Genomic DNA, 27,920 nt, shown 5'->3' with positions numbered 1-27,920 from the left:
CAGAGAGGGACAACAGCCGCTCAAATTTAATGCTTTTTAATGTCATTTTAATGCCTATATATTGAATTAACATACATACATAATTACATTATATTACATAATGAAGGGAAATTTTTTATATTCAAAACCAAATTGGACACGACAGGCAACTTTGGAGCAAAAGTGTGTCAAATTTGCAGCTGAATTAGTTTTAGACTATATTTTTTTGTATAGAGTTCAGGACTATGATGTCATATCGCTAAGCATCATGGGATTAGCAGCAATAATAAACTAATGGAGATTTTAACAAGTAACAGAATTATTCCACGGCTTTTTCTCCACTTTTATGCTGTTTTTTGGCTAATGTTAGTCTATGGAAAATGTGTGCCAGCACCAGCAATCAAGGCGGATCTCCATGGTAACAGTGAATTTTTCCTTACTCTATTATAGACGAACGTATGCAGTAAAAATAGTTCAGTAATGTCATTGAGTGAGTCCTGTCTCTAAAATAAAATGATATGTTTTAAGAAATATAGATTTAGTGCTAGTTTGAATCCAGTTGAATGCCTTTGATGACCTCAATGTTCTTTCAAATAATGACTTTTAATTATCTTTAAAGTCCCGTGAAGACCCTGCACTCAATATGTTATATCCCCTTCAGTTACTAGCACTGATGTCCAACAGTAGCTACAGTACATCCACAAAGCCAGAGTCAGCAGTTTGTTTTGATGTTTAAAATTAGAACTGATCAAAGCTTCGAGTCGTGACTTACCGATGTGCGCGTGGGCCATGAGATCTGCCAGCGCTGCGGCCGTGGCGTTGGCGTTGAGTGCACTGTGGGGGGCGCTGTTCCTGCCCCCGGGGTGAGAGGACGTAGAAGAGGCCGACGAGGACGTGGAGGAGCCCTGGATGACGCGGTTAAACCAGTGCTCCACCGTGGGATGAGAGTGGGAGTGGCTCTGGTACGGGGTGGAGGTGAGGCGGCCATGGCGACGCAGGGAGCCCTCGTCCTCAGAGGCGGAGGAGGTGTCTGGGGAGAGGGAGAGAGGTTAGAAATCCTAAAAAAACAATTGATCCTAGAGCCTCATAAAATTCCCATATGGCCATAACAAAAGCAAATTTCCATGTGTTTCCATCAAAGAGTTTTGGCGAATGATGGCGGTGGTTTCCTGGTTACAGCAGTCAGCTGAATGGCCCAATTTCAGCACTTACTGGGCAGAGGGCGCACTGTACATGTGATTTAGCTCTCAGGCAGTTTTTTTATTACTGCAATGTCAGTTCAGTAATATTCATCCATTTATTTATTTATTTAAACGTGTAGACAAGCCACACCGGATTGTAGCCATGGGCTAATTTCCATCCATCGCCCCCCATGCACACTCTCAAACACACTCTCATTCATTCGGGCCTAGTGTAAACCGAAGTACTTGAAGGAAACCTACGCAGACACGGGGACAACATGCAAACTCCACACAGAAAGGGCCTGTCCAGGTGGGAATCGAACCTGAGACCTTCTAGCTGTGAAGCGCTAAGCGCTGCACCACTGTGCTGCCCATATCAGCTTTTCTTCCAGATAAAATGTTATATGCTGCACCTTTAATCAACATCTACCTCTGTGCTAATCCTGTTAGCCTAACATTCTGAACAATGATCAAGATGAATCCAGATGAAACATTAAAAAGAGAGACTTACAGGTCCATGGCAATTTTTTTCAATTTAAACGATTTAAAAATGTACTGCATATGCAACTTTTTTATGTGAATGTTATGTTTGACAATTGTTTGTAAGGTTTTTACCCCTGAGGGTTACCTGGCAAGAGCCAGACTGATAACCCAGAGCCAATAACATTTGCACTGACATCAATCTGGGACAGAGCCGACAGGAATCACTCGGGGAGAGGTGGCACGTTTGGAGCAGCATTTGTGCTGATTGGATCAAGAGCACCACAAATCCATTCAAAGTTTAGTTTTGAACAAAGGTTAACTGTGTTTGTGTGATAAGTTGCAGCACCTCGTGTTTATTTGGAATCGCAGCGTTGTTCATTTTTGTCTGTTTTGCCAGAACCAAATTGGGTTCTGTCCGAATGGTGAAGGCGGGAGCGGTTCAAGATGGATTCTTGTGTGTTTGTAAACTCACAAATACAGCAAGAATTCAGCTCGCTAGTAAAGTAACACTGACGGACGCTCTCACCAGAAAACCTATAAAACAACTGTAGGCCATACCGTAACACCAGGAAGCCTGGGTGAATGTAGTGAGTGAGTGAGTGAGTGAGTGAGTGAGTGAGTGAGTGAGTGAGTGAGTGAGTGAGTGAGTGAGTGAGTGGGTGGGTGGGTGGTGGTGTGAGGGGCCAATGCCACAGATTGACAGCCTCGCTACTGTCAGTCTACCCTAGGGCAGCTGTGGCTACAAGAGTAGCTTACCACCACCAAGTATGGAGTGAATGAATAATGGCATGTAAAGCGTTTTTCAGTGTCCAGAAAAGCGCTATATAAAACTAATGCATTACTATTATTATTAATCTATCCTGGAGCGTTGTAGACACTGTGATACTCAAACAGCCACTGGGTCATTACAAGGTCAAATATGCACAAATATCAACTTTTGTTTTCTTATAAAAAGTTGCACAATGCATTAAGAAATATCAAGATAAATTCAACGTTAAGAAACCACATTTTTCAATTTGCCAAAGCTGGACCCCTTTGGTGACGGTGGTTCCTGACGCCATACCAGCCTTTTGGACTTTTCCACTCTTATAGCAGGAAACACTAATCAAAAGAGAAGTCCAGTCTTTCGCTTTCCTCCTGTTTGCTTGAAAATCCATCGCCTGGCTTGATATTTGCTTAAGTCTGAAGAAGCTCTCGCTCTCCGTCATTATCTTAAGCCCCTGCAGCGGAGTGTGTCTGTGGGAGAAACTGTCAAGCAGAACTGGACATATATCTACACCAGCTTTGACTCTAACAAGCTTAAATTTAACTTCTCGACAAACCAGCGCTCGCTGGGCCTCTCAGGGGAGCCGAGGGCATTCGCTATTCTGTTTGGTGCGCTTTCCCCCGCTCGCCGCCAATAAATCACACCAGCGGCGGGGTAAAGAAAGGGTCAGGCTGCGAGGGAGAGCGAGAACTAACTAGGGTTAGGTAAAAAGAGAAGTCAAATCAACTCATGCTAGTTTTGTCTGTTGAGTCGATGACCATTAAACCTATTTAAACATATTGTGGGCGTCGACTTGCATAGGAACAATACAACATCTCCAATGGAGACCACGATCCAAAAGTGCATCGCAGACCTGTTTTCAGAAGACTCCAACAAAAAGGTCGTGGCCCTTCCTCTCTCGCTATTTTCCCAACAAGGACTAGCAATGTGTTGCACAAATCAACGAATAGTTCAAGAAAAGAAAACATTACGAAGGATTTAAATACGTGACTGTAGGAAACGTGTTTGTTGAGGTAGGACTTCTTTATCTCAGAGCTAACACCGAGTAAAACAAACAACACAAATTAAACAACTAAAAAGCATTTATACTAAAGAAAGGCCCAATATTTTTTAAGCGGCTCGTTCAAGATCTTGGCACCATTTTAATTCTTATTTAGTGTTCGACTCTGGACCATCTCCATGGATGGAACATATATGTAACCATGGAGACAGTTCCATCAAAAGAGAAAACCGACCAGAAACCACCCATCGAGCCATCGGGTCACTAAAAGGTCAAACACACATTCACATCAAGTGCTTAACTTGAAATCAACTTTGTTCTAATTACAATCAACAATCAAAGTAAAATATCTCTATACTGTATATAGAGCACGATCACATCGTGGTGGGGATTAGTTCTGCTCCCTCTGCTTTAGCAAATCATTCAAATTGGTGGATCTTACAGAGGTTTTACCACGATCTCATCGCGATCTAACATGTATCGCGATACTCAGGACCAGATACGCTAAGTATGGCAACACAATACATTATAGTGCACATTTGTGATTTTTCATCATCAACATTTTACCCCGAATTTATTAAATAAAGTAAACGCAAGCTGAGTTTCCAAAATGCATAAATTAGATAAAAATCAGTTTGATACTGATTTACATTGAAAAGCACAAATGGCAGAAGAATATTTTGTTTAAACCGATCAGCACCAAATCTGGATTCAACAACCATCCTTAAATCAAAAACATGTAAATAAATATATTTATTCTATAGCTAAACTGAATATCAAAACTATTGCGACGTATCACAACTAAGTATTGCAATATATTGCAAACCGACATTTTGTTCCAGACCTACATTCTACATTCATAAACAAAATAGAATGAATGGCAAGGCATTACAATGTCCTCTGCCCTGTGTCTCCAAAGGCGCTTTCATCTGTAAAACCCCGAGGTTAACAGCTCTATTAGGGTGACCAGATGTCCCAGTTTTACCCGAGCTCTGTCTCAGGTGTCGCGGTTTTTCGGCAGTACCATGACCTTTTTTTTTCTTACCTCAATACTGAAATAATCCACTTAATTGACATTAGACTTTTAGAAAAACATGGTTAAAGGGATACAAAATGCATGTGATGTTTGTAGTAGTTTTGTAGTAGTTTCAAGGGCAGCTTTATAAGTGGAGATATTTGCAGCATTCGGAAAGGTCATCTCAAGACATTGTTCAATCTGATTACGCTTGTATTATGCAGCACACGTGGGACTGAGAACAACATCGGGGCCGGGGCTGCTTTCGCCAAACAAAGAGCTCATTCAGGCGTCAAGAAGGACGTTGTTTCTCCATAAACGTACAAACTGTGACTGTTGTTTTCCTGGGAAACTTTGTCATATTTCATCTGGTTGGCCTCACCTGGGGGGGTGCATGCCTCCACTGAGGACTGCACTAGCACCGAGCGTCTCTTCGAGGGCATGGGCATCTTCCTCTCCTTGTACTTGGCCAGTGCAGCTTGGACCGCTTCGGTGTGCAAATCTACAAGAACATAGACAAGAGCAAAAGCATCACTGTTGTGGTTTATGAATTCATTTCTCAAGCAGGAAGCAATTAAAATTTCAATTCATGGGTTTCAGTTACATTACTCTTCCTATCACAGTTGTGCTCAGAAGAAAAAAACAATGTTTTGGCCGTTTTTCAGAGAATTTGAATGATAACACAAACGTTTTTTCCACTCATAGTTAGTGGTTGTGTGAAGCCATTTATGGTTCCAAACATAAGACAAAAGAAACTGCCAAAATGATCCTGATCAAAAGTTACATACCCTGGTGATCTTGGCCAGATAATATCCACACAAGTGGACACAAAGGGGTTTGAATGGCTGCTAAAGATAATCATCCTCACCTTTGACCTGTGTTTGTAACTCCTGACAGACCCTTGCATCTTGCAGGAACATCCCGTTTAGAGATCTCCCCAGAGATGCTCAATGATATTGAGGTCAGGAGATGGACACTCCAGAACCTTTATTCTGCTGTAGCCAATGAGACGTCGACATGGCCTTGTGCTTTGGATCGTTGTCATGTTGGAAGTGTGATCCGATGCGTCCCATGTGAAGCTTTCAGGCTGATGAGTGACACTTTTCCTCCCGTATTCTTTAATAACTGCATTCATCCTTAATCAGTTTTGACCAAGTTTCCTGTAACTCACACATCTCCAAAACATCTGTGATCCACCTCCTTCACTGTAGGAATGGTCAACGTTCATCAATGGCAGTGTTGATCCTCCAAATGTAACGTTTATGGTTATGGCCAAAAAGTTCCATTTTGGTTTTATCATTCCAAATGACATTGCGTCAGAAATGTTGAGGCTTGTCTCTGTGCTGTTTGGCATAATTGCAAGCGGATACTTTGTGGCATTTGCTTTCTTCTGGCGTCTTGGCCATGGAGCCCATTTTTCATCAAGTGCCTTCTTATTGTGCATCTCGTAACAGCTACACAACTTGTTTTTGTGAGTTTTGTATTTCAGCTAGAGTTTTCTCTTGGATATCTTTTATAACCCTTTCCCAGTTTATAGAGTTCCACTATCTTTTCCTTCAGATTCTTTGACAATTCTTTTGTTTTCCTCATGACTCAGAAACCAGCTACACCAATGCAGCACTGGATGAAAGATTTTGGTAGTTTCTTTTTTCACTATAGTTAAACACATTGAGGCCGCGCTGTGTTTGGGATTTAGCTGGTGAGTGCCAACAATCCAGACCATTTTTCATGATGTTTGTAGTACCACAGCACATTCTAAGTTATAGCTATGGACACATGCTATGGCTCGTTTGAAAGGGGAGACGCGAAGCTCTCCGTGGGTGAAAAATGTTTAATTCTACGTGCCTCGGTTCCTGAGAAATCCTAAGCTAAACAGAGGCTAGTTTTGATCAAAATCAAAGTTTTTTTTCCCCAGAAACGAAGATATTGTGCGTTTTATGAAACATGCGCCATTTGAGCCTGTCACGCTTCTGATACTTACCTCCCCTGATTTTGGTCTGACGAAAACGCAGACACTGTAGCATCTTTCTCCTTAACTTTTTCATTTTCTCTTCCAGACGTGAAACTTCAGAGAAAGGCTTGATGGGACATAGGAACAGAGCTGCTATTCACCTGAAGTGCATGACTGGACAGAAACGCAGCAATAACATTCAAGTGCCGCGTTGTGATGAAATGCCCAGATGAAAGGTCCAGCTCGTGACTTTTCACAAGTTTTTGATCGATTTATTTCACTTCTGTTCATCACAGAGCTCCCAATATCACACATAAGGTGTATTACAGTGTCTAGTTTTGTAATAAAAAACAAAACTGCCATTTATGGTCAAACAACGAACTACGAGTGGAAAAAAACTCTGAAACATCAAAAATTCTGCCAGGGTATGTAAACTTTTGAGCACAACTGTATGCTATGTTTCAAGTATTCGACTTTTTGACCATCCAAAAGATTGAACCGTCATGCTTGAATTGAAAAGGTGCTAATGTTTCATCACTTTAAAGGTTGCATTATTCAAGAATTTGATGATGTAAAAATAAAAGTTGGAGGGCAGCTAGCCTGCGAGAGCCAGACTGATATTCCAGGGCACTGACATCAATCTGGGATCACTTTGTCTTAAATCGTTCGGGGAGAGAGCACACTTTTGGATCAGGATTTGCAGCTGCAGGTTTAAACAGGCAGAAGCAAGTCAAATTTAATGCTTTTTAATACTATTTTTAATGCCCAAACACGAGCAGAAAAAAAATTGCTGCATATTTAATTTCTTAAAGGGGGGGTATTATGCAAAATTGACTTTTTCAAGCTTTCCATCATGTTATTATGTCATTCCCTCATTAAAAACATGCCTGAAGTGAAAATGTGAAAATGGCGGCCATTTTAGGGATAGGTTTGCCTGAGTCCTCCTAGGAACGCCCCCACCTCCTGGAGACGCCTCCGAGCTTTTGTCACCAGCCGAGTAACCAACCACTGCTCCTCAGCAGAACCCCCTCCCCACTGATGCCACAGACAGCGTGTGGAGGGGGCGTGTCTGAAAGGCTCAGAGGTTCTTAAAGAGACAGAGGCCTATTTCAAGACATTCACTACAGCCATTTTGAGAGAGCAATTTTATACAAGGCAGTTATTCTAATTTACTGCATTTACAGACCAACAGAAGGTTTGGTCATCATTGTAGTGTGATATAGACTGGTGCTATGTGACTGAAAAAAACATAATACCCCCTCTTTAAGATTTGTAAGCATTTCATCAAATGTGAGCTAATAAATGTGGTCAATTTAAACCAAAACTGCAACTGAACATGTTTTAGACCTCCATTTTGGTATTTACGATGAACTTGTACAATAATGTTCTTTTAGCAATGTCATAATGCTCTAATAAATTTAGATTTAATGCCAGTTTGAATCCAATTTAAAGCTTTTTAATGACATTTTACACTCTGATTTAGGCAAAATTCATTTAATGACTTAATGCTTTTTAATGCCCCGCTAAAACCCTGTGCAGTTTGGACCAAGCACAGTCAAATCCAGGAAATAGCTAGTTTTGAAAAAATGTATGTGTGTTTGTTAAGTCTGTAGCAGCACCTGGTATTCCTCTGACGTCATTGCGTTGTTAATGAGGTAATACAAATACTACTGCGATTATTAGAGTTTCTATAGTCTGCAGAGCCATTATAGTCAGTGCTTCTGCTGCCCGGTATGATAGCGGTAGCTTGTTGCTGCTAAAATGCTAGCCTCCACACAGTAAACAAGCTCACATCCATGCCCCGCATCTAAAAAAATGACAGCTTGTTAGCTTAGCGCTTTCACCTCGTTTTGTTGAGAGTGATACAGCAGCGTATTACGGGGTCTCCATCCTGTAGCTTTGGAGCTAGAGTCCCTCCAGTGGCTATATTTATATTTTAGCTTAAGCTAGGGAGGAAGGTAGAAGTAGCAGAGCAAAAATGCAACTGTGGAAACGGTTAGCTAGTGGCATAAATGCTAGTGAAGCTGTGTCGCGTAGCTAGCGTGTCTTACCGGATCTGAAGCGCTCATCCCGCGTGTTGGGGGCGCGGCTCTTGTTGTGTTTGACCGGCAGCACCTGGGACGAGCCCTGGACCCGCGTGTCGATCTGGAGAGACGGGTCTACTCCTGGGGAAGGGGAAGAACGGTTCATGTGAGTTATAAAGTTAATCACAATCTGGTTTACTTTAAGTGTTTTAAAAGAACAACACATTTCTGGGGAGAAGAATGTTTGGCCTTATTATATCTCAGCCCATTATAATTTTATACTCAAGTATTTATCTGAATGTTTCATGTCTTATTTCGTCAAAACTCACAAACTAATCACAGTCTCCTCCTGTTTCACTCTTGCCTCATGTTCCTCATGCTCCGTTCTCATTCCTGTTATCTTTCCCTTTCATTCCTGGACCGGAATCCTGGAGCGATAGACAGAAAGCGAGGTGCAAAAAGGCTCACAATAACGCTCTCCTCCTTTCATTTCACCGATGGAAAACAGAACAAAAAAATCAGGTATCCAAGCTTTAAGAACACATGATCCGCATTCGAGACAAGGCTTAAAGGCACACTGTGAAACATTTTGGACTGCACTGTTGCCGTCAATACAAAACATGCTCCTGAGCAAACCGATGAGCAGCTCGACACAGAAAATGCCATTTCTGCAGTGGGTAATCAAAGAATGGATGAGAACCTAACCTATTGAAATCTCAGATTCTGCTGACTTTAGTCACATCTCCATGGAGACGAGCTGGAGATGGACTGAACTGTTCTGTCATTTTTCAGTTGTATTATTTTCCTTTGTTTTTTTCTACTGGGCCTGTTTTTACTGTCCTTATGTAACGGGGTTAAAAGGACGTTTTTGTAAATCTTTGAAAACTGGGTGTGTGGTGCTACTGCTGCGCCGCCAGGAGGTGGATGGTGGATTCAGAGCGGATTTCCTGCACGGGCAGATGATGGGAAGGATCAGACAAGAGAGCAGCTACCACCATGAGGAGAAGGGACCTGGCTGGGTTTTGGCTTGTTTTATGTTGCCTGATGTTAATAAATGGTGTGAGCGCCTTTGCCTCCTTTGCATGCCGAGTCCCGAAAGTTCCTTTCACTTTTCTTTTGACAAAACACAACACAGAAAAACACAGAGCCAAATACCACTGTTACACTAGTCCTGTTCTTTTATGTGTCGGTGAGCCAAAGATGAATTTCTACCTTAGTAGACAATAAAATCTATTCTATTCTATTTATTCTATTCTATTCTAGACATACCCACTCCTGCTAAAGCTACAGTCATATCTTAGGAGAGATGAGCCGCTCTCAGCGAAGGCCGTTTGAATGGCTTCTAAAGGTAAGCATCCTCACCTGTGATTATGTAATTACTGTGCATGTTTAAAAGGTCAGTGAGTTTTTGGGCTCCTGACCATAGACATAATATTAGTAGACTCTGTTTCCTCACTCTTCCCCGTTAGCCATAATAACTTCGTTCGAGGGGGAAATCCTACCCTGATCTGACAGAGCATGTTCCTGAAAAGGGCATAAAGGCGGGATCTTCCCTGTAGACTCGGCCCTCGCCGGGCGAGTAGTTCGGTCGTAGCCGCGCCGGCGGCATTAGCTCTAATGCTAAAGGCCTGTGTGTCCCTCAATAATATACAAGATTTCTAAAATGTTTCTTATGAAAACCAGCCTGGTGTCTTTAATTGTAACTAACCCAGCGTTATCACAGGAGCAATATCAAGCTGTAGAAAGTTACAAAAAATTAGAAACCAGAAACAGTCGCTTAAAACATGTGGAAAGTGCAATGTTAACTAATGGAAACTAGCTTGCTTTGCCGCCCATATATGGAGGTACTGCAGAAATGGTGGACAATGTTGGCCCCTAGCGTCGCGGCCATAAAACCAGTGGCCCTTGCTCCCGACAAACTCTTGCATCTGTCATCCAGTGCTGGCATTTCTGGTTTCTGAGTCATGGGCAAAGCAAAGGAATTGTCAGAGGATCTGTGAGAAAAGGTAGCTGAACTGTAGGTATTGTTAAACTAGTGGTATATAAAATTAAGAAAAAACGGTACTACCCAGCCCTACTCATCAGCCTGGATCCAAAGGGCAGGTCGACCTCTCATTGGCTACAGCAGAATAAAGTGAAGGTTCTGGAGTGACCATCTCAGTCTCCTGACCTCAATATCATCTCTGGGGAGATCTCAAACAGGCAGCTCATGCAAGACGGCCCAGGAATTTACAGGAACTGGAGGCTTTTTGCCAAAAAGAAGGATCAGTTTTACCATCTGAGGAAAATAAAAATACCACGAAAGAATCAAAGCTATCGTTGATGTTGAAATGGTAAATTTATACACATTTATAGAGCGCCTTTCGACCTGCTTTAGGCACTCAAAGTGCTTTACATCAAGGAACCACTTACCCATTCACACTCTCATTCAGCCCCCTGTGAACACTGGAGGGTGAAGTGCCTTGCTCAAGGACACAACGACAGTGTGCACCAGCGGGATTCGAATCGCTGATTCTCCGATCACAATACGACCCGCTCTACTCTCTGCGCCACCGTTGCCCCAAATGTGAAAGGGGGCAATACACAGTATTACAGTTTCTTTAATCATTATGATTAAAAAGAGTAAACTCAGTTGTTTTACCATAACTGGCTTCACACAACCACCAACTATGAGTGAAAAAAAACTTTTTGTGTTATCTTTCATATTCTCTTTAAAAATTCTGCCAGGGTCCTTTTGAGCACAACTGTATGCTACTGTGTTAGAGTGCAGTGCATGTACTGCTTATTTGGAGTGCTACAGTATACAGTGCCCAGCTGCTTAGAAATAAGAGGGGCAGATATTATGGGGCACCTATTCTATTGCACTATATTAATGTCCATTGTTAGTTTCTGTACTGTGATAACAGGCATAGTAGTTCATGTTTTGGTTAATTACTAATTATTTATCACATCAATTGTGTAATTCCTTTCTTTTCAGCCACAAAGGACACGGCATTTTAAAAAGTAAACAAACAGCTAGCTTATGAGCTAACGTCATTTGACATCTGTTTTTGCTTGTGCTTTTTGCTTGTGTTCGTCTGTGGAACTTTCACAGTTTGGACCCGGAACGAGCCATTCGAGAACGTTCTGCTTCTAATACGTCCAGGAGCGGAGTAATGACCCGGCCTCTTTAGTGCGCTTCCGGATGATTAGCAAATGCAAATTCCAGCCCCGGCATGAGTCCAGCTGATTAAACCTGAATGAGTGCGGAGCTTTGTACCTAAACCGGCCGCCGCAGCTTTTGAGTAATCTCCCTCTTCTCCTCAGGCTCATTAGATCTGCGCCGTGGTGCAGGGAAGAGCCGGCACTGGAGCCTGTGCAGCAAGGGCACGCTCACCTCCGAATCTCCGCTCCGGCATTACTCAAAGATTTCAAACAATTTCATTATTCTACACTCAAGCGGATTAGAAGTGTTCAAGACAACTCAGGGCTCCTCGATTTGGAGTACTGAAAGACTGAAAAATGGACTGCTTGACGAATACAAGAACAACACACATTTCGGAACACGTCTGTACAGCAACAGCATAATAAGCATATTTTGTTGTTGCCATCCCTCATTTGAAAACTAAGCACCTCCAGAGATCAGTCCCTAAGCATCAACAACTGCCCATGAATCCAATTTTGTTCCTTTATAACAGTGGTTCCAAACCTTTCTTGTCTTGCCCTTGGACCCTTTAGTGGTACGCTGTGCACCCCCTCCCTCAAGAATTGTTGCAGTTTATTTAGAAAGCAATCACTTAAAAGGACTATACGTAAAAATACGTGTTCAAAATAAACCTAAAATACAGCCAAAACTATGCATTATACTGTAAATATATAGCTTTTCCTTTAAATAATGTCCAATTTCACTTTCTATTTAAGTCTAAAATGGTTCCAAGTACCCCCTACGAAGTCCTCGAGTACTTGAACATGAATAAACAAGATTTTTGCCCTTAAAGTTACAATAGCTTAGTTATATTTTACAACTGGGGATCCCCGAGTCGTTGATGTGGTGCTGTCTATGAAATATCAGGGAAAATGTATAACCAGGTTTTCACTTTCTAAAGACTCATCAAAAGTCAAAGTAAACAGAGGGAAATGCTGAATAAGGGGTCGTTTGGTGGTAAAATGATCTCGAATGTCTGTTTTTCCTATTCGCCAGCCGTTTCTCGCCTTAATTATATTCCAGCAATATGATAAATTAGCCTGAAAGGGTCATGACCTAAGCAGAAACATAAACTATCCTTGAAGGAAGGTGGGAGTGGATGCAGTGAAGAGGTTGCAGATTGCGCTCTGGCCCGTTCGAACCCTGCCTACTGAGTCATGCGCGAGGTTAATTGAGGACAGCGAAGCGCTCCCTGAGGAGAGCCGGTCTGCTCATCGGTATAGAGCCCGTCTGCGCACCATCCCGCTCGGCTCCCTCCTTTACACCCTCCTCACAGCAGCACACAGGCAGGTCCCGGCCGGCGCACGGAGGAGCGGTTACCGGGCAGGGCTCGCCGCCAATCAGCCAATCGCAGGCTGCCCCCACCGCGCTCGCGCTCTCACTGGTTCAGTCGGAGCAGCCTCATGAATTTAGAGCACCTGCCTGTGTCGCACCTACAGCGGCATAAACACAGGCTGATGACCAGTGTGCTAGTTTACAGCAGCTCTATTGGAAAAAAAGAGGATGTCAGATTGTACATTTGGTAACGACACACTATTAGACAGTTTGTATTGTACTAGTAACTCACACATTCATTCCTCTTTCTACTTTCACTTGCTTTTAGTCATCATTTTTTTACTTAGTAATCACTGTTAATCATTTCTAAGCTCCTGCATAGTTGCCATAGTAACACTGTACCATCCCTGTGTCTGGGTAAAGTTTGGCAACATGGTTAGAAATGGGTAAACCCGTCGTCTGATAGGGTCTAAACATTCTATATATTTATGTATTTATCATATTGGATCGAATCGCAATTCATTGTGCCGCTATACCAAGTATCAATACTTTATCAAGTATCATAATACTTTCAGTACTTGTGTTTGGAGGCATTTTTATCATCACTTATTTGTTTTCCAGTAACAGTGACACAGCACTTTTTGACATTTTGCGTTAATGTACTTTCCAATCTTAACACTTCAATAAATGTCAAATGGAGTTTGGTTTATAAACTTTGGACACATGACAGTTTTCTTTTTATGCATTTTACGGTAAACATGACTTATCATAATTAGTTGCTGTATTGCAGTATGTATCGGATTGGGCCCAGAGTATCATGATACGTATCGGGTTGTGGATTGTCTCAGCCTTAGTGTTTATAAATGTATAAATATATATAGTTGTTTATATTCTAGAACATACTGTAAACCTTTGTGCACAGCCCCACTGTGGTGCAGATTTCAAAAGGCTTCAATGAAAAAGCTCAAAGTAGCTTAAAATGATGCATTCAGAATCCTGTTGAAAAAGCCAAGGTACACAAGAGCCAGTCTACTGTTTTCTCAGGCTCATGTTTATGTTTTTGATGCTCAGAAATCTGATGTACATTTGAATGAGTCTCAGAACTGAATCCTCCTGTCAGTGGCGTACGTTACCAGTCAGCTCTGTGGAAGCACTGGGACAGTGAAGATGAGATGATGATAACAGGGTCGGCCCTGGGCATAGGCGACCCAGACGGCCGTCTACTGCGCCATCTCCCGGAGGGGGCGCCGAATTGTGTTTTAATTTTTGAACCCCATGAGGTCCATGCTCCCGCCATCTAAAGCATCGCCGATTTTCAGACATAACCTTAGAACAGAAAGTGATAGACACTTGTGTTTTGTTTTGGAAACTTAAGATTTCAAGCTTTCAAACGACCCTCCCTGGTCTTTCTACACCTCCGAGGAGCCGTGTAGCGTCGTGGTGAAAATTCATAAATTTACAATTACTTCAGAAGTAGAGAGTCCTCCAATATAACCGTTTCATGAAGCACATACATATTTCTTTTTTAATGAATAGATAATTGTAATATAATATAACAATTATAATCATAATAAAATGAAATATAACTAGCCTTTTCCATATCCAAAGTGTCTCCAAAAGGATTGGGATAGAAAAACAAAGCAAAATTTCAATCTTGCCTATGGCGCCAAATTGGCTAAGGCCGGCCCTGAAATATAATAGTCAAATCAGTTAAATCAGTCAAACCTGGGATTGAGAAACCACTCAACCACTGCGCCACCCGATACGGTTTTGCCAAATAAAGTTTCCAGATGAACCAGAACACTCGGACTCCTGACAGCTGACTCTAATGGTGGCACCAGTGACGGCAAAAACAACCACACGAGCTCCATAAACCTCTCAAACTGAAACAAAAGAGAAAATAATCTGAGTTTGTGGTAGGAGGCCCAGACTGCCGTCGCCCTGACCTAATGGGCTGAGCATGTGCTCTGTGCATTGCTGAACAATGAGGAAAAATTCAATCATATAATCATATTTTGTGAATTGTTTGAAAGTACAGACACATTTATTCTTTTGAGTTGATTCAACATAGCTGTCAGATACTCTTCTGGGTTTAAGGGTATTTTTTAACTATTTGTCTTGCCTGGTTTGTTTATAAATATCCCCTTATAATGGACCATAACCATTGCTGTTTTCAGGACAGTTGATATTTGGTCATATTTATGCTGTAGTGGGGTCATAGGAATGTAGTAAACTTATAATAAACGCAACAGAACCAGAAATAAAGACAAAAATCAGACAGAAATGCATGTTCTGCTTAATAAAGGGAATAACATGAAAATATATAGTAGAGACATTAGAAAATGTTTCTAGTCATCCTAATGATAAGGAGAATGCTAATAAAAGGTTGTATCTTCAGTAGAAATGTTTATATTAGACAAAAAAATAATAATCCAGGTGTTCATTTTATTTTACCTGGATTTGTAGGGCTATTCCATTTGTTGTTGCACAGCTTCCTTAAAGGGACTATACAGAGTTTAAAAATGTTAAAATTATGTATTTTCCTCCCCCTACATGTTCCAACAATGTCCTAGTGTGTAGAATGAGCTGATACCTGTTCACCACAACTGCCTTAATATAGAAGCTGCAGTTACACGCGTGACCTGAGGTGGCAGTGGTGAGTATAAAATGGAGAACTTGCATCTAGCCCCCTTAAAGCCTAAGTTAGGCTCATTTGAAAGCTTGGAATGAGTTGATTCCAAAACAAAATTCTGGAAGTCTATGTCTGTACCATTTTGGATCTAAGCAAAATTAAAATTAAAATTAAAAAGTACAATGGGTGGTGTACGAACTCGTGACAAGCCTGTCACTTTGCAAACTTTTTTTCCATATTGTGGGAAGTATATCGCAGTGTATACAGCGTGGAGGGCCATAAACGGTGGTTAATTTGGTTAAACATTCAACTGAGTGCATTTAGCCGACTGTAACCATGAAACCACAGCTTTATTTAGGATTGGAACCTCACAGCGGTTTCTTGAGCCGTTTGGTTCTTCTACCGTATTACTAGTACAGAGAAAGTATCCTCCACACACCAGTGCAATTATGAAGTACTCCTTAATTCCTGGTACCAAAACATTCAGCCTCGTCGAACTCACTCGTATCATTTCAGCACTCAAATTTCCTGCACTTCAAAGTACGCCTCGCTAAAACCAATCAGCATTCTGTTTGGTCCAGGGACAGCATTAAACGAAGTTTCTTGGTTGTCTCACTTGATAATAAATGATACAAATGTAAAAGATATCGGCCTGATCTTCCACCTGGCGCAACAACAGCTTTGCTCAAGATGAAGTTGGTATCTTGCGTACAAACAACTGTGCGCCTTGCTGCATTCCCTTTGCTCTCCTCTTATCTACATTAGAGGAACAGGCCACCGTTTTTCCACACTGAGATATGTTCTTATATGAGCTTAGACGAGTTGATGCGTACCTGTCTGGTCTTTCTGTGAACCGTCACCCACGCAAAAAGACCAAAGATGTTGCTAGCATTTAGCCTCTCCTTATCTCTTCTATGGGGCCAAACGGGGTGAAGTTAGAAGCGACCAGGCTTTTCCACGTCGCGCTGTAATATCTTCGGAATCTTTAGGAGTGAAGATAAAGGCTAACATCATCTTTGGTCTTTTTGCGTGACTGAGCGCATGCACAAAGACCAGTCGCATCAACTCGTCTAAGCTAAGGCAAGAACATATCTCAGTATGGAAAAACGGTGGCCTCACAGTAGCAGAAAATATTCCAGTCTGGTACGGTCTATTGGATGAAAACCATGAGGAGGGACCACTGCAAATAATCTTGCTATGGGAGTCTGTCCAGCCCCTGTCCAGCATCAAATATGAAGAAGATTATTGCACAGAGCACCACGCATCTGCACAAGAACAGTCTACAGACAAATATTTTAGCATAGATCTCGAAAAAAGTATCGTTCATGTCCAGATATAGATATCGAAAACCAAGCATTATCAAAATACCGAGGAGAAGACTTGGAAGTTTGTGTTTTTCCTCTGCACTTTCGATAGAACTTTATATAATGACCCGACTAGACCAAGCAGACAAAAGTAATTCAGCCCAGATTTCTAAGTGGGCAAAATCATACTAGAATGAAACTATAGTAGACTTTTTGATGGCCACCGCCGAACCCTTAATGTAGCCCTGTGAAACCACAAAGATTGCGGGGCCGGGGCGATGCCTTGAAGCGCTCGCTGTTGACCCTCCAGGCGCCTGCGTTGTATCGTGCCTCCAGCCTCTGCCGGGGTGTGATCGTAACGGCTCTTACCTTGGATCTGGGGGATGTACGGGGCCAGCAGCTTACTCCGCTTCTTCTCATAGCCCTTCTGTGTGATGTCGCCTGCACACAAACACCAGAGAGAGAGAGAGAGGGGTGAGACATGAGGTCAGCGGAGAGAGAGAAAGGGGGAGAGAGAGAGAGAGAGAGAGAGGGCACTTGGCCTGGCACCACGCGACACCACAGGCTCAAGTGGACGACCAGCTGCTGCAGACCGCACAGGGCACATGCACTCCCGAAACACGGGACACGAGACAGCCACAATTCTGCATTACAACATTCAAGGGTAATTGCAAAGGAAAGAAAAAACTAAAGACGTGATACTGCATCTGCATAACACTCTTATTTGGTGGAACAGAAAAAATTATCTAAATGCCTTGACATGTCATACCTCGCCATTTATAATAATTTAAGGTGCAAAACATTTAAAAATCTGGTTTAATTACGCTTAATTTCACTAAACTCGGCTCTTTTCAATCAAAAACAGATCAAACTCAATGTCAGAAATGGAAAAAAATCCTATTGCAATCCCCATTTCAGTGTCCCGCGACCCCCACTTTGGACACCTCTGATGTAGAGTGTTCTGTCTAATGCTCAATTCAACCAGGAAGCTGTGGCTAACAGATGTACGCATTTGTGGGAATAGGCTCAGAAGCTAACGGCAATTCTGCAATATCTCTGTTTCGCCTTGCTGTCCAGCTAGTCCCAGCGAACTTCTGACTCTCATGCTCTAATAGCCGTTTCCTGTCCTTGTTTTGTTCTCATGGGCAGCTAGCCATCTTGAAGCTAACGGCTAACGTGAATTTGATTCAAAACACTGAACGAATAACAATTGCCTTGATTTTTATTAAAAATCTAAGTAGTGGTATAGTATAAGTATATAAAAAAATAAAAGTGATTTTCACAGGCTGCTGACCGCTAGCATTAAACACCGTTAGCTTGTCAATCTCGTCATACTTCGACTTTCAGCTGCTTCATTCCTCTCGTCTGTGGCCCGGCACTCCTAAATAACTTCACAAACTCCATCAAAAAGCCGCATTTGTCCACGTCGTTCAACTCACGACCAATCCCCCGAGCAAGAATTAAATCCAAAACCTCATCACACAGAAAGGCAGTCTGAAGCGTGAGTCTGCACTTTGGGGAGGAACATATGTTTGTTATGGACAAAAGCTGCATTAATGGAGCCAGCGCTGACCTCACAGAGGCAGAATGCACATCCACGCTCCCACTGCTGACATTTAACGGAGCCGAGCCGTTTGAAGGAAAACTACAGGGAGGCACAGAGCCAGGAGATGTCAGAGAGATATGATACTGTATGTGCACGGAAAGAAACTAGCTTTTTCAATGATTTTAGGGAATTACAGTCTATCTGTGAATTGTGTTTGTTCGACAACCTCAAAAACTGCCGTTGTTCTATCTTATGGTTAAGGGCAGTGCAACGTAAAGTAATGTAATGGTGGAACACTGTTGTGGGTTCAAGTCTCAGCTTTGATTAGCATGAGCTACAAGAGCTAGCAGTTGCATGGCATCAAGATAGGACAATACTTTTTGGACAAAATGACCACAACTTCTTTGATGATGTCAGGCTGAGGCTAAACAGTTGCTGAAGTTTACATGAAGCAGCCGAGGTCACATAAGCACAATCCACCACAGCTAAGCTAGCCCTGAGCTAGCCCCAGCAAACTGCGCAGAGTTTAAAAACATTACATAGACAATTCAACAATTTGCAACAGGCCCAAAAAAATCAGTGTCTGGAAAATACCCCTTGTATTGCAGACATTAACACAAGGTAAAAAAAATTGACAGATGAACTCTCACAGGATTGTCTTATTTACCTAGTTGTGGGGCCCTATACTGTAAACTTGTGATCTCAACTGGTAAAATAGGTGCAACATGCCAACAAAATGGCATATTTTACTTGATAAATTAACCCATACAACAAAAAATATAATAATTTTCCAAGAAATATTGATTAAATGCCTTGATTTGAAAAGGCCGTGATTTTGCACAATTCATTTAATGACTTAATGGATTTTAATGCCCTGCAGAAACCCTGATCAAATATTGTAAATGGTCTCAACTTTTCCACCTATATTAGGCACTCAAAGCGCTTTACAACAAGGAACCACTCAGCCATTCACACTCTCTTTCATACACCAGTGTACGCAGACACTGGAGGCAAGGTGGGTGAAGTGTCTTGCACAAGGACACAATAACAGTGACACTTGCAGGAGCCGGGATTCGAACCCCTGACCTCCCAATCATGAGACGTTCTACCATCTGTGCCGCTGTCGCACTGGAGATTTTTCCAAAAATACAGAGGGGGGAAAAACACTTCATCATCTACGTGCTTGTTTTTCTGAACACGGAAAATGATGCCAGTCTGATTCTAAACAACTTCACTGAAACCAGGACGATTAAAATGAGCTCACAGGAGCGAGCAGTAACACAGATACAGAAGGCAACGCGTCACACAAGGCCTGGCCGAGGAGGAAGAAAACTTCTCATGGAAATCTTAATGTTTCACTCTTTTTAGCCAGATTATAAACAGGTTTATCACACACTAATGAAGTCAAACCAAAATCTCGTCCATGTTGATGATTTTTCACAGCAAAAAACAGCCCCCATTGCTAATGTTAGCATATGTAGAATTAAGCTAGCATAGCTTCCTGGTTAGCATTGTCCATTTTTAAATATTTACGGGCTGTTGAACCACTTCGCTCCTCTCTGTGTCTCTTTATTTAGTAGAAACATATATTAACAATTCAGCATTTGTTTAAGTAATGGTGGAGGAATGGGAGGAAGTTCATTTTTTTTCCCTCTGGCTGCTTCGAACATGAGCATATATGGGTAATTCCCAAGATGGCGTCTGTATCTATAGTATCAAGCAGGCGGAGGATCAGTCCGAGGCTAAACATCGTCAAGTTTACATGAAAACGTTCAGGCCACATATACGTAAACACAATACACCACAGCTAAGCTACCCCTGAGCTAGCCCAAATTTTCCAGATATGTCACTTCTGGTCAGAGAGAAGTGGGTCTGGTTGGTGAAGCTGGTAAGATAAGCTGTAGCTATAGATATAGATACAAATCCAAGCAGTCACCACAGTGTGGAACTATGTACCTGTAGGCCATGAAGGGCAAGTCAAAAGCCAATGTAAATCAATACGCCCTTATGAACTCCTCCATTCCTTCCAGTGGTTATTCCCACTAGAGCTGGTCAGGGGGTTCAGATGCTCAGTCTTCCCCAGAGACAGAACTCCAGTGTGGGGCAGGTGCTGTTGAGTCACCCCCTGATGGTCAATGCTCCACTGTCCGCTCCAGCACAATACAGCGCTGTCTGCTGCTTTGTAATCCTCTGCTCAACAGCGTGAAGCTATTCTCCGCTGCAGACAGCTTTCTCATTGTATTCTACAGGGCTGAGCGATATTGAGGGGATATAGTGATTTTTCTCACATATATTGGGAATACGGTAGATTTGTTAGAATGAAAACACTCATTTGGGCACCTCACAACTGATGTTATATCATTTTAAATTATGTCCAAGAAAGGAGAAGAGTTAGAGACTGGGCTGGTTAGAATTTCGAATTGCCCTTGAAAGCTTTCACTTTTAGCTAATGTTACGGCATGCTACCAAAACCTCGGCACCTTGAAAAGCAGTTTGAACGCATAACTGCTCAGATCTGGTCTGGTGATGGATTATGGGTTTAAAATTAGTTTTGAGTTCCGTCTATGCTGCAGCAAAATGCAAGAGATGCAGAAGAAGTTTGCAGAGTGAGGAGAGGTAGTGAAATTTGAAAGTCAAGTTCCTCCCTTCCTAAGTTTGACCTCAAAGCCACACCTAGTTTGCAAAATAAGGCGACAGAGAATGCATTTACAAAGGTAAAGGATCAAGCTCCCCCCTCCCCTAGCACTCTGGGTTTGATCCCAGGTCGGACGGGCCTTTCTGTGTTGAGTTTGCATGTTCTCCCCTTGCCTACGTAGGTTCCTCCAGGTTCTAGACATTAGAACAATGTTATAGCATGGTTAAAAGCAGTGACGTGCCACAAACACCGACCTGGGCTCATTCATTCATTCATTCATTCAGCACTCTCTCTCCCATTTTGTGCCTTTTTCACCCCCCAAAAAATATATATATAAAATATATATTTGTATAAATTTTGTTAGCTTTGGTTGTCTATCATCTGGATAAAGAATCTGGCACATGCATGACACGTTTAACCTGTTAACCTGTTAACCTGTATAGAGACACACCGTTCTCGTGGCTCATCAGGATTGTCAACAGTCTACGACGCAGTGGGGCGGGGTCAAAGGCCTGGTTGTGCATGTTGTGTTTGTCTTTTAATGTTTATTTGCAATATCGTGATAATATTTTAAGGCGAGACACTGCAGGTGAATAGGGAAAATATCAGATATCAATTTGAAACTTTTGCTGTAAATCACTGGCATCAATGTGAGAGAAAAATACATTGCAAGTTTTCCGTCATTTTATCTTTTCATATGAGAACAAGGTGTTTTATGCCTAAAAATGCCCTAAATTTCCCATCTTTTCGGCGACAAAATCTGAATAATGAATAGAGCTACTTTCAAATTTATGGTTTCATTTTATTAATGAATGAGCTACCGAGACTTTTTCAGAGGGGATTTTGGATTTCTTGCTTAGTTTTAAAATAAGCTGTTTTTTAGGGTAAAAATGTGTAAAAATTCAATTTTCGCCTTATTTTTTGACATTCAAAACTCAATAAATGGGGCTAGAGATTAGATAATAAAAAAAACCTCTGAAAAAATCTTCCAAATATTGTTCAGTCCAAGCCTGGAAAATTTGAAGTCTTTAGATCCTACTGACGTGGACATAGTGTCGCCACAATGACAGAAAAATGTGTTTTGAGAAAAAGGCCCTTGAAATTGCATTCTCCCATATAAGTCTATGGGGGAACATTGAATAAGCGCAGTATTTAAACATGTTTTTGTGAAGATTAGGCATATTTTCTGTTTCCGGGTGAAAGCTTATATGTTCAGAGACCAAATTGGCCCAAAACCTGAAAACTGAAAAAATGGAGTTTTGCCTGTAGTGTCTCCCCTTAAGTCCATTTACACAGCGACAGATCTGTTGCATCTTCCTGCAGTTTTGTTGCCTGTATATAAGAGTCTATACAACATGTGCCTCGCTAGCAACAAACCTCACCGCACGTCACTTCATAATGTCCCCTTAAACTGAGCCGCTTGGGAGCAAACATCCCTCATCCTTGGCTCCAACTTCTCTGGTTTGATAAAAGCCACATTCCGTAACACTGCAGAGTGTAAACAGAATAAAGTACGAGCATTCATCTCTTCATGGCCGTCTTTAATGGTAGAAAATGAACTAAAATGAAAACTCAGTATCTCACCTCTCCACAGACCTAACTTGAGCTGCGACTTGTAACCTGGAACACTCCGCAGCGTGGCTTTAATGAAGTCTGCCTCTGGATCCTGTGTGCCGCATCACAAAAACACCAGTCCCTGCACCGATTGGTCGGACTTTGCTCCGTGCAGAACGGCTGCAGTGGGTTCCACCAATCGGAGCCTGCGCTGCGTCCAACCAACCAGAGCCACAACTGTGTTTCCCACCACCAGTCACGGCCGGCGCAGCACACTTTCGGCCAATGGGAGGAGGCAGAAGAGTGACAGGATCAGGTCAGCCATAGAAACAGTGAGGGCAGCACATGTCTCCACAGCGGTGAAGGACTAAGAGACTTCATTCAGGGCCATTTATAGTCAGTGAAGAGAAATACAAAGCAAAATGATTTCCTATTTCCAGAGCAACTAAAGCTGATGTGAGATTACGCCAATACTATTTGAATCTATACTAGAATGGGCTCATCCTTAGGAGTAGCATAAAACCTCATTACCTTGGGCTGAAAATTGCATTCTATTCTACACACTACTAAAGCTGTACAATTAATATATTTCTCAATAGGCTGCGTTCACATGGTGCAACATTCTAAGACATAGTTTAAAATTGAAGCAGTAGCCATTTACTAATATAAAAATCTAAGAAATGCCTTTCACGATCTGAGCTTGTTCCGACCAAGGTGGACATTTTGTTCGCCGTCGAATCTCAGACCTGTTTACATGGAGCGCTCTATCCCCGTACATATGGATAGTGAAGCCAGGCGCAAAACTAAAGCATGGCGAGGTATGACAAGTCCGTTTCATGGCATTTAAGTCCATGTCCTCTGTGGTTTCTTTATCATTAACATATTGTAAGATGATGTTTAGTGTTGTTCCAATACCAGTGAAAAATGAAATGAATGATTTTTTCCAATGAAACAAAAACAAAGTCCAATGTCTTCTCTGCGTTTGCTGAAAGACTAAGGTTATTTTCTCATGATAGTGTCCAAAAGTGGGATCAAAACACTGGCGAGATGATACTCACTAGAAAGTAGGGCTGTGCAATTAATCGAAATTCGATTACGATTTCGATTACAACAGTAAACGATTACAAAATTAGCATAATCGCAAAAAAACTTTTATAATTTTATTTTATTTTTTTCAAAATTTATTTTTGCAAAGCAGACTTGCGTTATTTCAGGCCGCTGGGATTATTTTCCCTTCGCTTTTCACGTGCCATGGCTCATGCTTTTGTCTGAAACAAACGGCGCTGTGTGATGATCAGGCCGCACTGCTCAGTTTACTTGCGCAGGTGTGAGGGCCGGCCAGCAGGGGGCAGGTGTGAAACAGGGACCTCTCTTTAATCAAGGCGTACTTGAAATCATTTGTACTTTTATGACTGTCCAGAAAACATGAAATATCATCATAGTGTTTTGATTAATAAATAACTAAAATAAAGATAGACTTTTTTTTTAAAGGCAACAAATAATCGTTTGAATAATCGTGATTTCAATTATGACAAAAAAAATCGTGGTTATTATTTTTTCAATAATCCAGCAGCCCTACTAGGAAGGACTTTCCGGGCAAAAGATGAATATTACAGGATTGGACCTAATGCCCTCACAGATAATGAAGTTGATCGTTTGTATATTTACTGTTTGGAGATTTCTTTCAAAGCTCGTCGTCCACCTGATATTATGACACCATCACATTCTAGAGCCTGAACTCAATCCATTGATTACAAAAAAGTGAAAATCGACAAAAAGACGATTATTGAAAGGAGTTGAAGTCCATATTGCTTTAATTATAACCTACTAAATAATTGTGATTTCAATTACGCCGAAAAATCACAATGACTATTTTTGCAATAATCCAGTGGCCTTCAATCCTACTATTGAAATTCTACACCCTTGAGAAAACAAAAAAACCTTTATGGAACAGAACCAAATGCCATATATCTCCATCACAATCCTTTCATGTTACGCAAATCAGACAGAAAGAGGACATACAAGAAAGGTTTGCGCTCCGGTTTACTCTCCCACCAAAAACATGTACAATACGTAGCTTTCCCTGAAGAAGAATTTCTGAAATCTCAGTGGAACTTTCTTGGTCACAATAAAAATTAAACATAAAAGGTTTTCAGGCCGCTCTTATGTCCACTGCCTGTGTACTGTAGTAAATTATTTTGTTTTATAGATTGTTATTCACGGACAATTCAGTTAAAACAGTTTTACTAAATTTTGTTTTACTTTTTTTTACGAAAATATACGAAAAAACACTGCCCGATCAAAATGACACAAAAGGTCACCACGAAAAAAATCTGCCTCAGCAAAGTCAAAAGATCCATGTGTCGCATTCATTTCCCACCGAGATCTTTGTATTGATGATGGGAGAGCGCGTCCACTGTGCAAAGCCGCCTTCAGCACATGCCAAAGATTCTTAACCTCTTAACTCCCACCTGAACGGATCCCATTTTCTCCAGCTTGGCTTTACCCTAATCAAAAAGCTGCTTGGGGAAAAAAGCACCAAAACAGCCACACAAAATGAGAAGAAAACAAGGATGTAAACGCAACAAAAAAGAGACAAAAACTCAGCAAAAATGTGACAAAAAAAGGAAAAAAAAATGTGACAAAAATTCAACCAAAAAGTGACAAAAAAGGGAAAAAAAGACAAAAATTCAACAAAAATGTGACAAAAAAATTAAACAAAAATGTGACAAAAAAGGAAAAAAAAAGTGACAAAAATTCAACAAAAAAGTGACAAAAAAGGGAAAAAAAGACAAAAATTCAACAAAAATGTGACAAAAAAGAAGAAAAAAAAGACAAAAATTCAACAAAAATGTGACAAAAAAAGAAAAAAAAATGTGACAAAAATCCAACAAAAATGTGACAAAAAAGAAGGAAAAAAAATGTGACAAAAATTCAACAAAAATATGACAAAAACTCAACAAAAAAAATGACAAAAAATTAAACAAAAATGTGACAAAAAAGGAAAAAAAAGACAAAAATTCAACAAAAATGTGAAAAAAAGAAAAAAAAAAATGACAAAAATTCAACCAAAAAGTGACAAAAAAGGGAAAAAAAGACAAAAATTCAACAAAAATGTGACAAAAAAGAAGAAAAAAAAGACAAAAATTCAACAAAAATGTGACAAAAAAAGAAAAAAAAATGTGACAAAAATCCAACAAAAATGTGACAAAAAAGAAGGAAAAAAAATGTGACAAAAATTCAACAAAAATATGACAAAAACTCAACAAAAAAAATGACAAAAAATTAAACAAAAATGTGACAAAAAAGGAAAAAAAAGACAAAAATTCAACAAAAATGTGAAAAAAAGAAAAAAAAAAATGACAAAAATTCAACCAAAAAGTGACAAAAAAGGGAAAAAAAGACAAAAATTCAACAAAAATGTGACAAAAAAGAAAAAAAAATATGACAAAAACTCAACAAAAAAAATGACAAAAAATTGAACAAAAATGTGACCAAAAAGAAAAAACATAAAAAAGGTGACAACACAGGAAAAAGATCAGTTTTGTGGGTCTCAGCTTTCAAACGAGGTGTTACACAGACCTATATAATAGCCAAAGAGGACAGAATGCATTTGGTTCAGGCGGGTGGTAAGAGGTTAATCGGATAAAGAGGCCAATCCATCTCATGCTCCCTGAATCGCTCTTTCACAGCGTGATCCCCATGAATCCTGGCAGTGTCATCTTGGAATATGCCACTGGTTGGAATATCCTGGTCATTCAGGATGTTCAAGTCGTCCATCAGCTGATCTCATTCTTTGAACCTAGACCTGACCAGAACGGTTTGTTACATCCAGCTCAAGGACACTTTGCTTTCAGGTCGGGCATAACAACTCAGAGGAACATGCTATTAATGACCACATAACTATGCAGGAAAGTTGACCAAAAACCAAATCGAATGAGTTACTTCATAAACAAAACATAGGAAAAGAGCCCGACTCACGTGGAGAATCCAGTCTCCTCTGATCCCGCGGACAGACGACGAGGAGGAGGAGGCGATGGAGTCAGAAGCCACTACGACGTTCGGTGATACAGTCAGGCAGTTTGAGCATCCTTTGTTTCTGTGCGCCATGGTAACAGGAGCCAGACTGAGCCCCGTCTCCTCCGTCCAATCACACGCTCTCTCTCTCTTCGTGAACCCCCCCCACCCCACACGCAAACACTCTCTCTCCCCTCTCCCCTCTCCTTCAGGCTGCAGGATTAGGGCCCCCCCCCGCCTTGCCCTAAAATAACTAAACTGGGACACAAAAGCGACAACTTCGGGGTCACGAGGGTCTTGTTTTGTCTTAGAGAGAGACTCCGGCATGGGCGTGAACTCTGGTGTTTAGACCCCGGCGTGCAGGGAGGTCGCTGATGTTACTGTGCCGAAAGGGAAATTGATTATTAGCACTTTGAGATTTCATGTAAAGTGCTTTACAAATTAAAGGTATTATTATTATTATTATTATGCTAAAATGGACTTCTTCTCCGAGCCTGTAACCATGTTGTGGTATGAAATCTTCATCAAAAACATCTGTCCTTTTTGTCAATTTAAACAAATGCTAGCCTAATGTTAGTCAAGTCATATTTTTGCTGAGTAAAATTAGAACAAAAGTAAATAATAAGTAGTTAACCTCTTAATTACCACCTGAACGGATCTCATTTCTCCAGTTTGGCTTTACCCTAGTCGAAAAGCTTCTTGGGAAAAAAGCACCAAAACAGCCACAAAAAATGAGAAGAAAACAAGGATGTAAACGCAACAAAAAAGTGACAAAAATTCAACAAAATGTGACAAAAATTCAACAAAAATGTGACAAAAATTCAACAAAATGTGACAAACATTCAACAAAAATATGACAAAAATTCAACAAAATGTGACAAAAAATAAACCAAAAAATGTGACAAAAATTCAACAAAAATGTGACAAAAATTCAACAAAATGTGACAAAAATTCAACAAAAATGTGACAAAAATGTGACAAAAATTCAACAAAAATTCAACAAAAATGTGACAAAAATTCAACAAAATGTGACAAAAACTCAGCAAAAATGTGACAAAAATTCAACAAAAATGTGACAAAAATTCAACAAAAATGTGACAAAAACTCAACAAAAATGTGACAAAAATTCAACAAAAATGTGACAAAAATTTAACAAAAATGTGACAAAAACTTAACAAAAATGTGACAAAAATTCAACAAAAATGTGACAAAATTCAACAAAAATGTGACAAAAATTCAACAAAAATATGACAAAAATTCAACAAAAATGTGACCAAAATAAAACAAATAAAAAATAAAAAAGATGACACAACGCAGCAACAACGCGAGGAACAAGATCAGTTTTTTGGGTCTTCACTTTCAAATGAGGTGTTA

The 27,920-nt window shown here is 40.8% G+C and overlaps 1 protein-coding gene across 4 annotated transcripts in view; it reads right to left on the bottom strand.

The window, feature by feature from the left end:
• The window catches only part of dip2a (disco-interacting protein 2 homolog A), a 142,671-nt gene that overhangs the window by 41,969 nt on the left and 72,782 nt on the right, over window positions 1–27,920 (bottom strand). For 3 of the 4 annotated variants that reach the window (XM_079562822.1, XM_079562823.1, XM_079562824.1), the window contains exons 2-5: window positions 17,164–17,235; window positions 8,427–8,540; window positions 4,807–4,926; window positions 752–1,009 (exon numbers count right to left, since the gene is read on the bottom strand). In XM_079562822.1, coding sequence (XP_079418948.1) covers window positions 752–1,009; window positions 4,807–4,926; window positions 8,427–8,540; window positions 17,164–17,235 — 564 coding nt within the window. Of the gene's footprint in view, window positions 1–751; window positions 1,010–4,806; window positions 4,927–8,426; window positions 8,541–17,163; window positions 17,236–26,510; window positions 26,646–27,920 lie in introns of those variants that run through there. The other variant, XM_079562825.1, reaches the window with a different exon arrangement.

This window comes from Gobius niger, assembly GCF_951799975.1.
Source record: "Gobius niger genome assembly, chromosome: 9".
NCBI lineage: Eukaryota > Metazoa > Chordata > Actinopteri > Gobiiformes > Gobiidae > Gobius > Gobius niger.
Note: the sequence above shows the minus strand (reverse complement) of the source record. Positions and strands in the feature narration are given on the sequence as shown.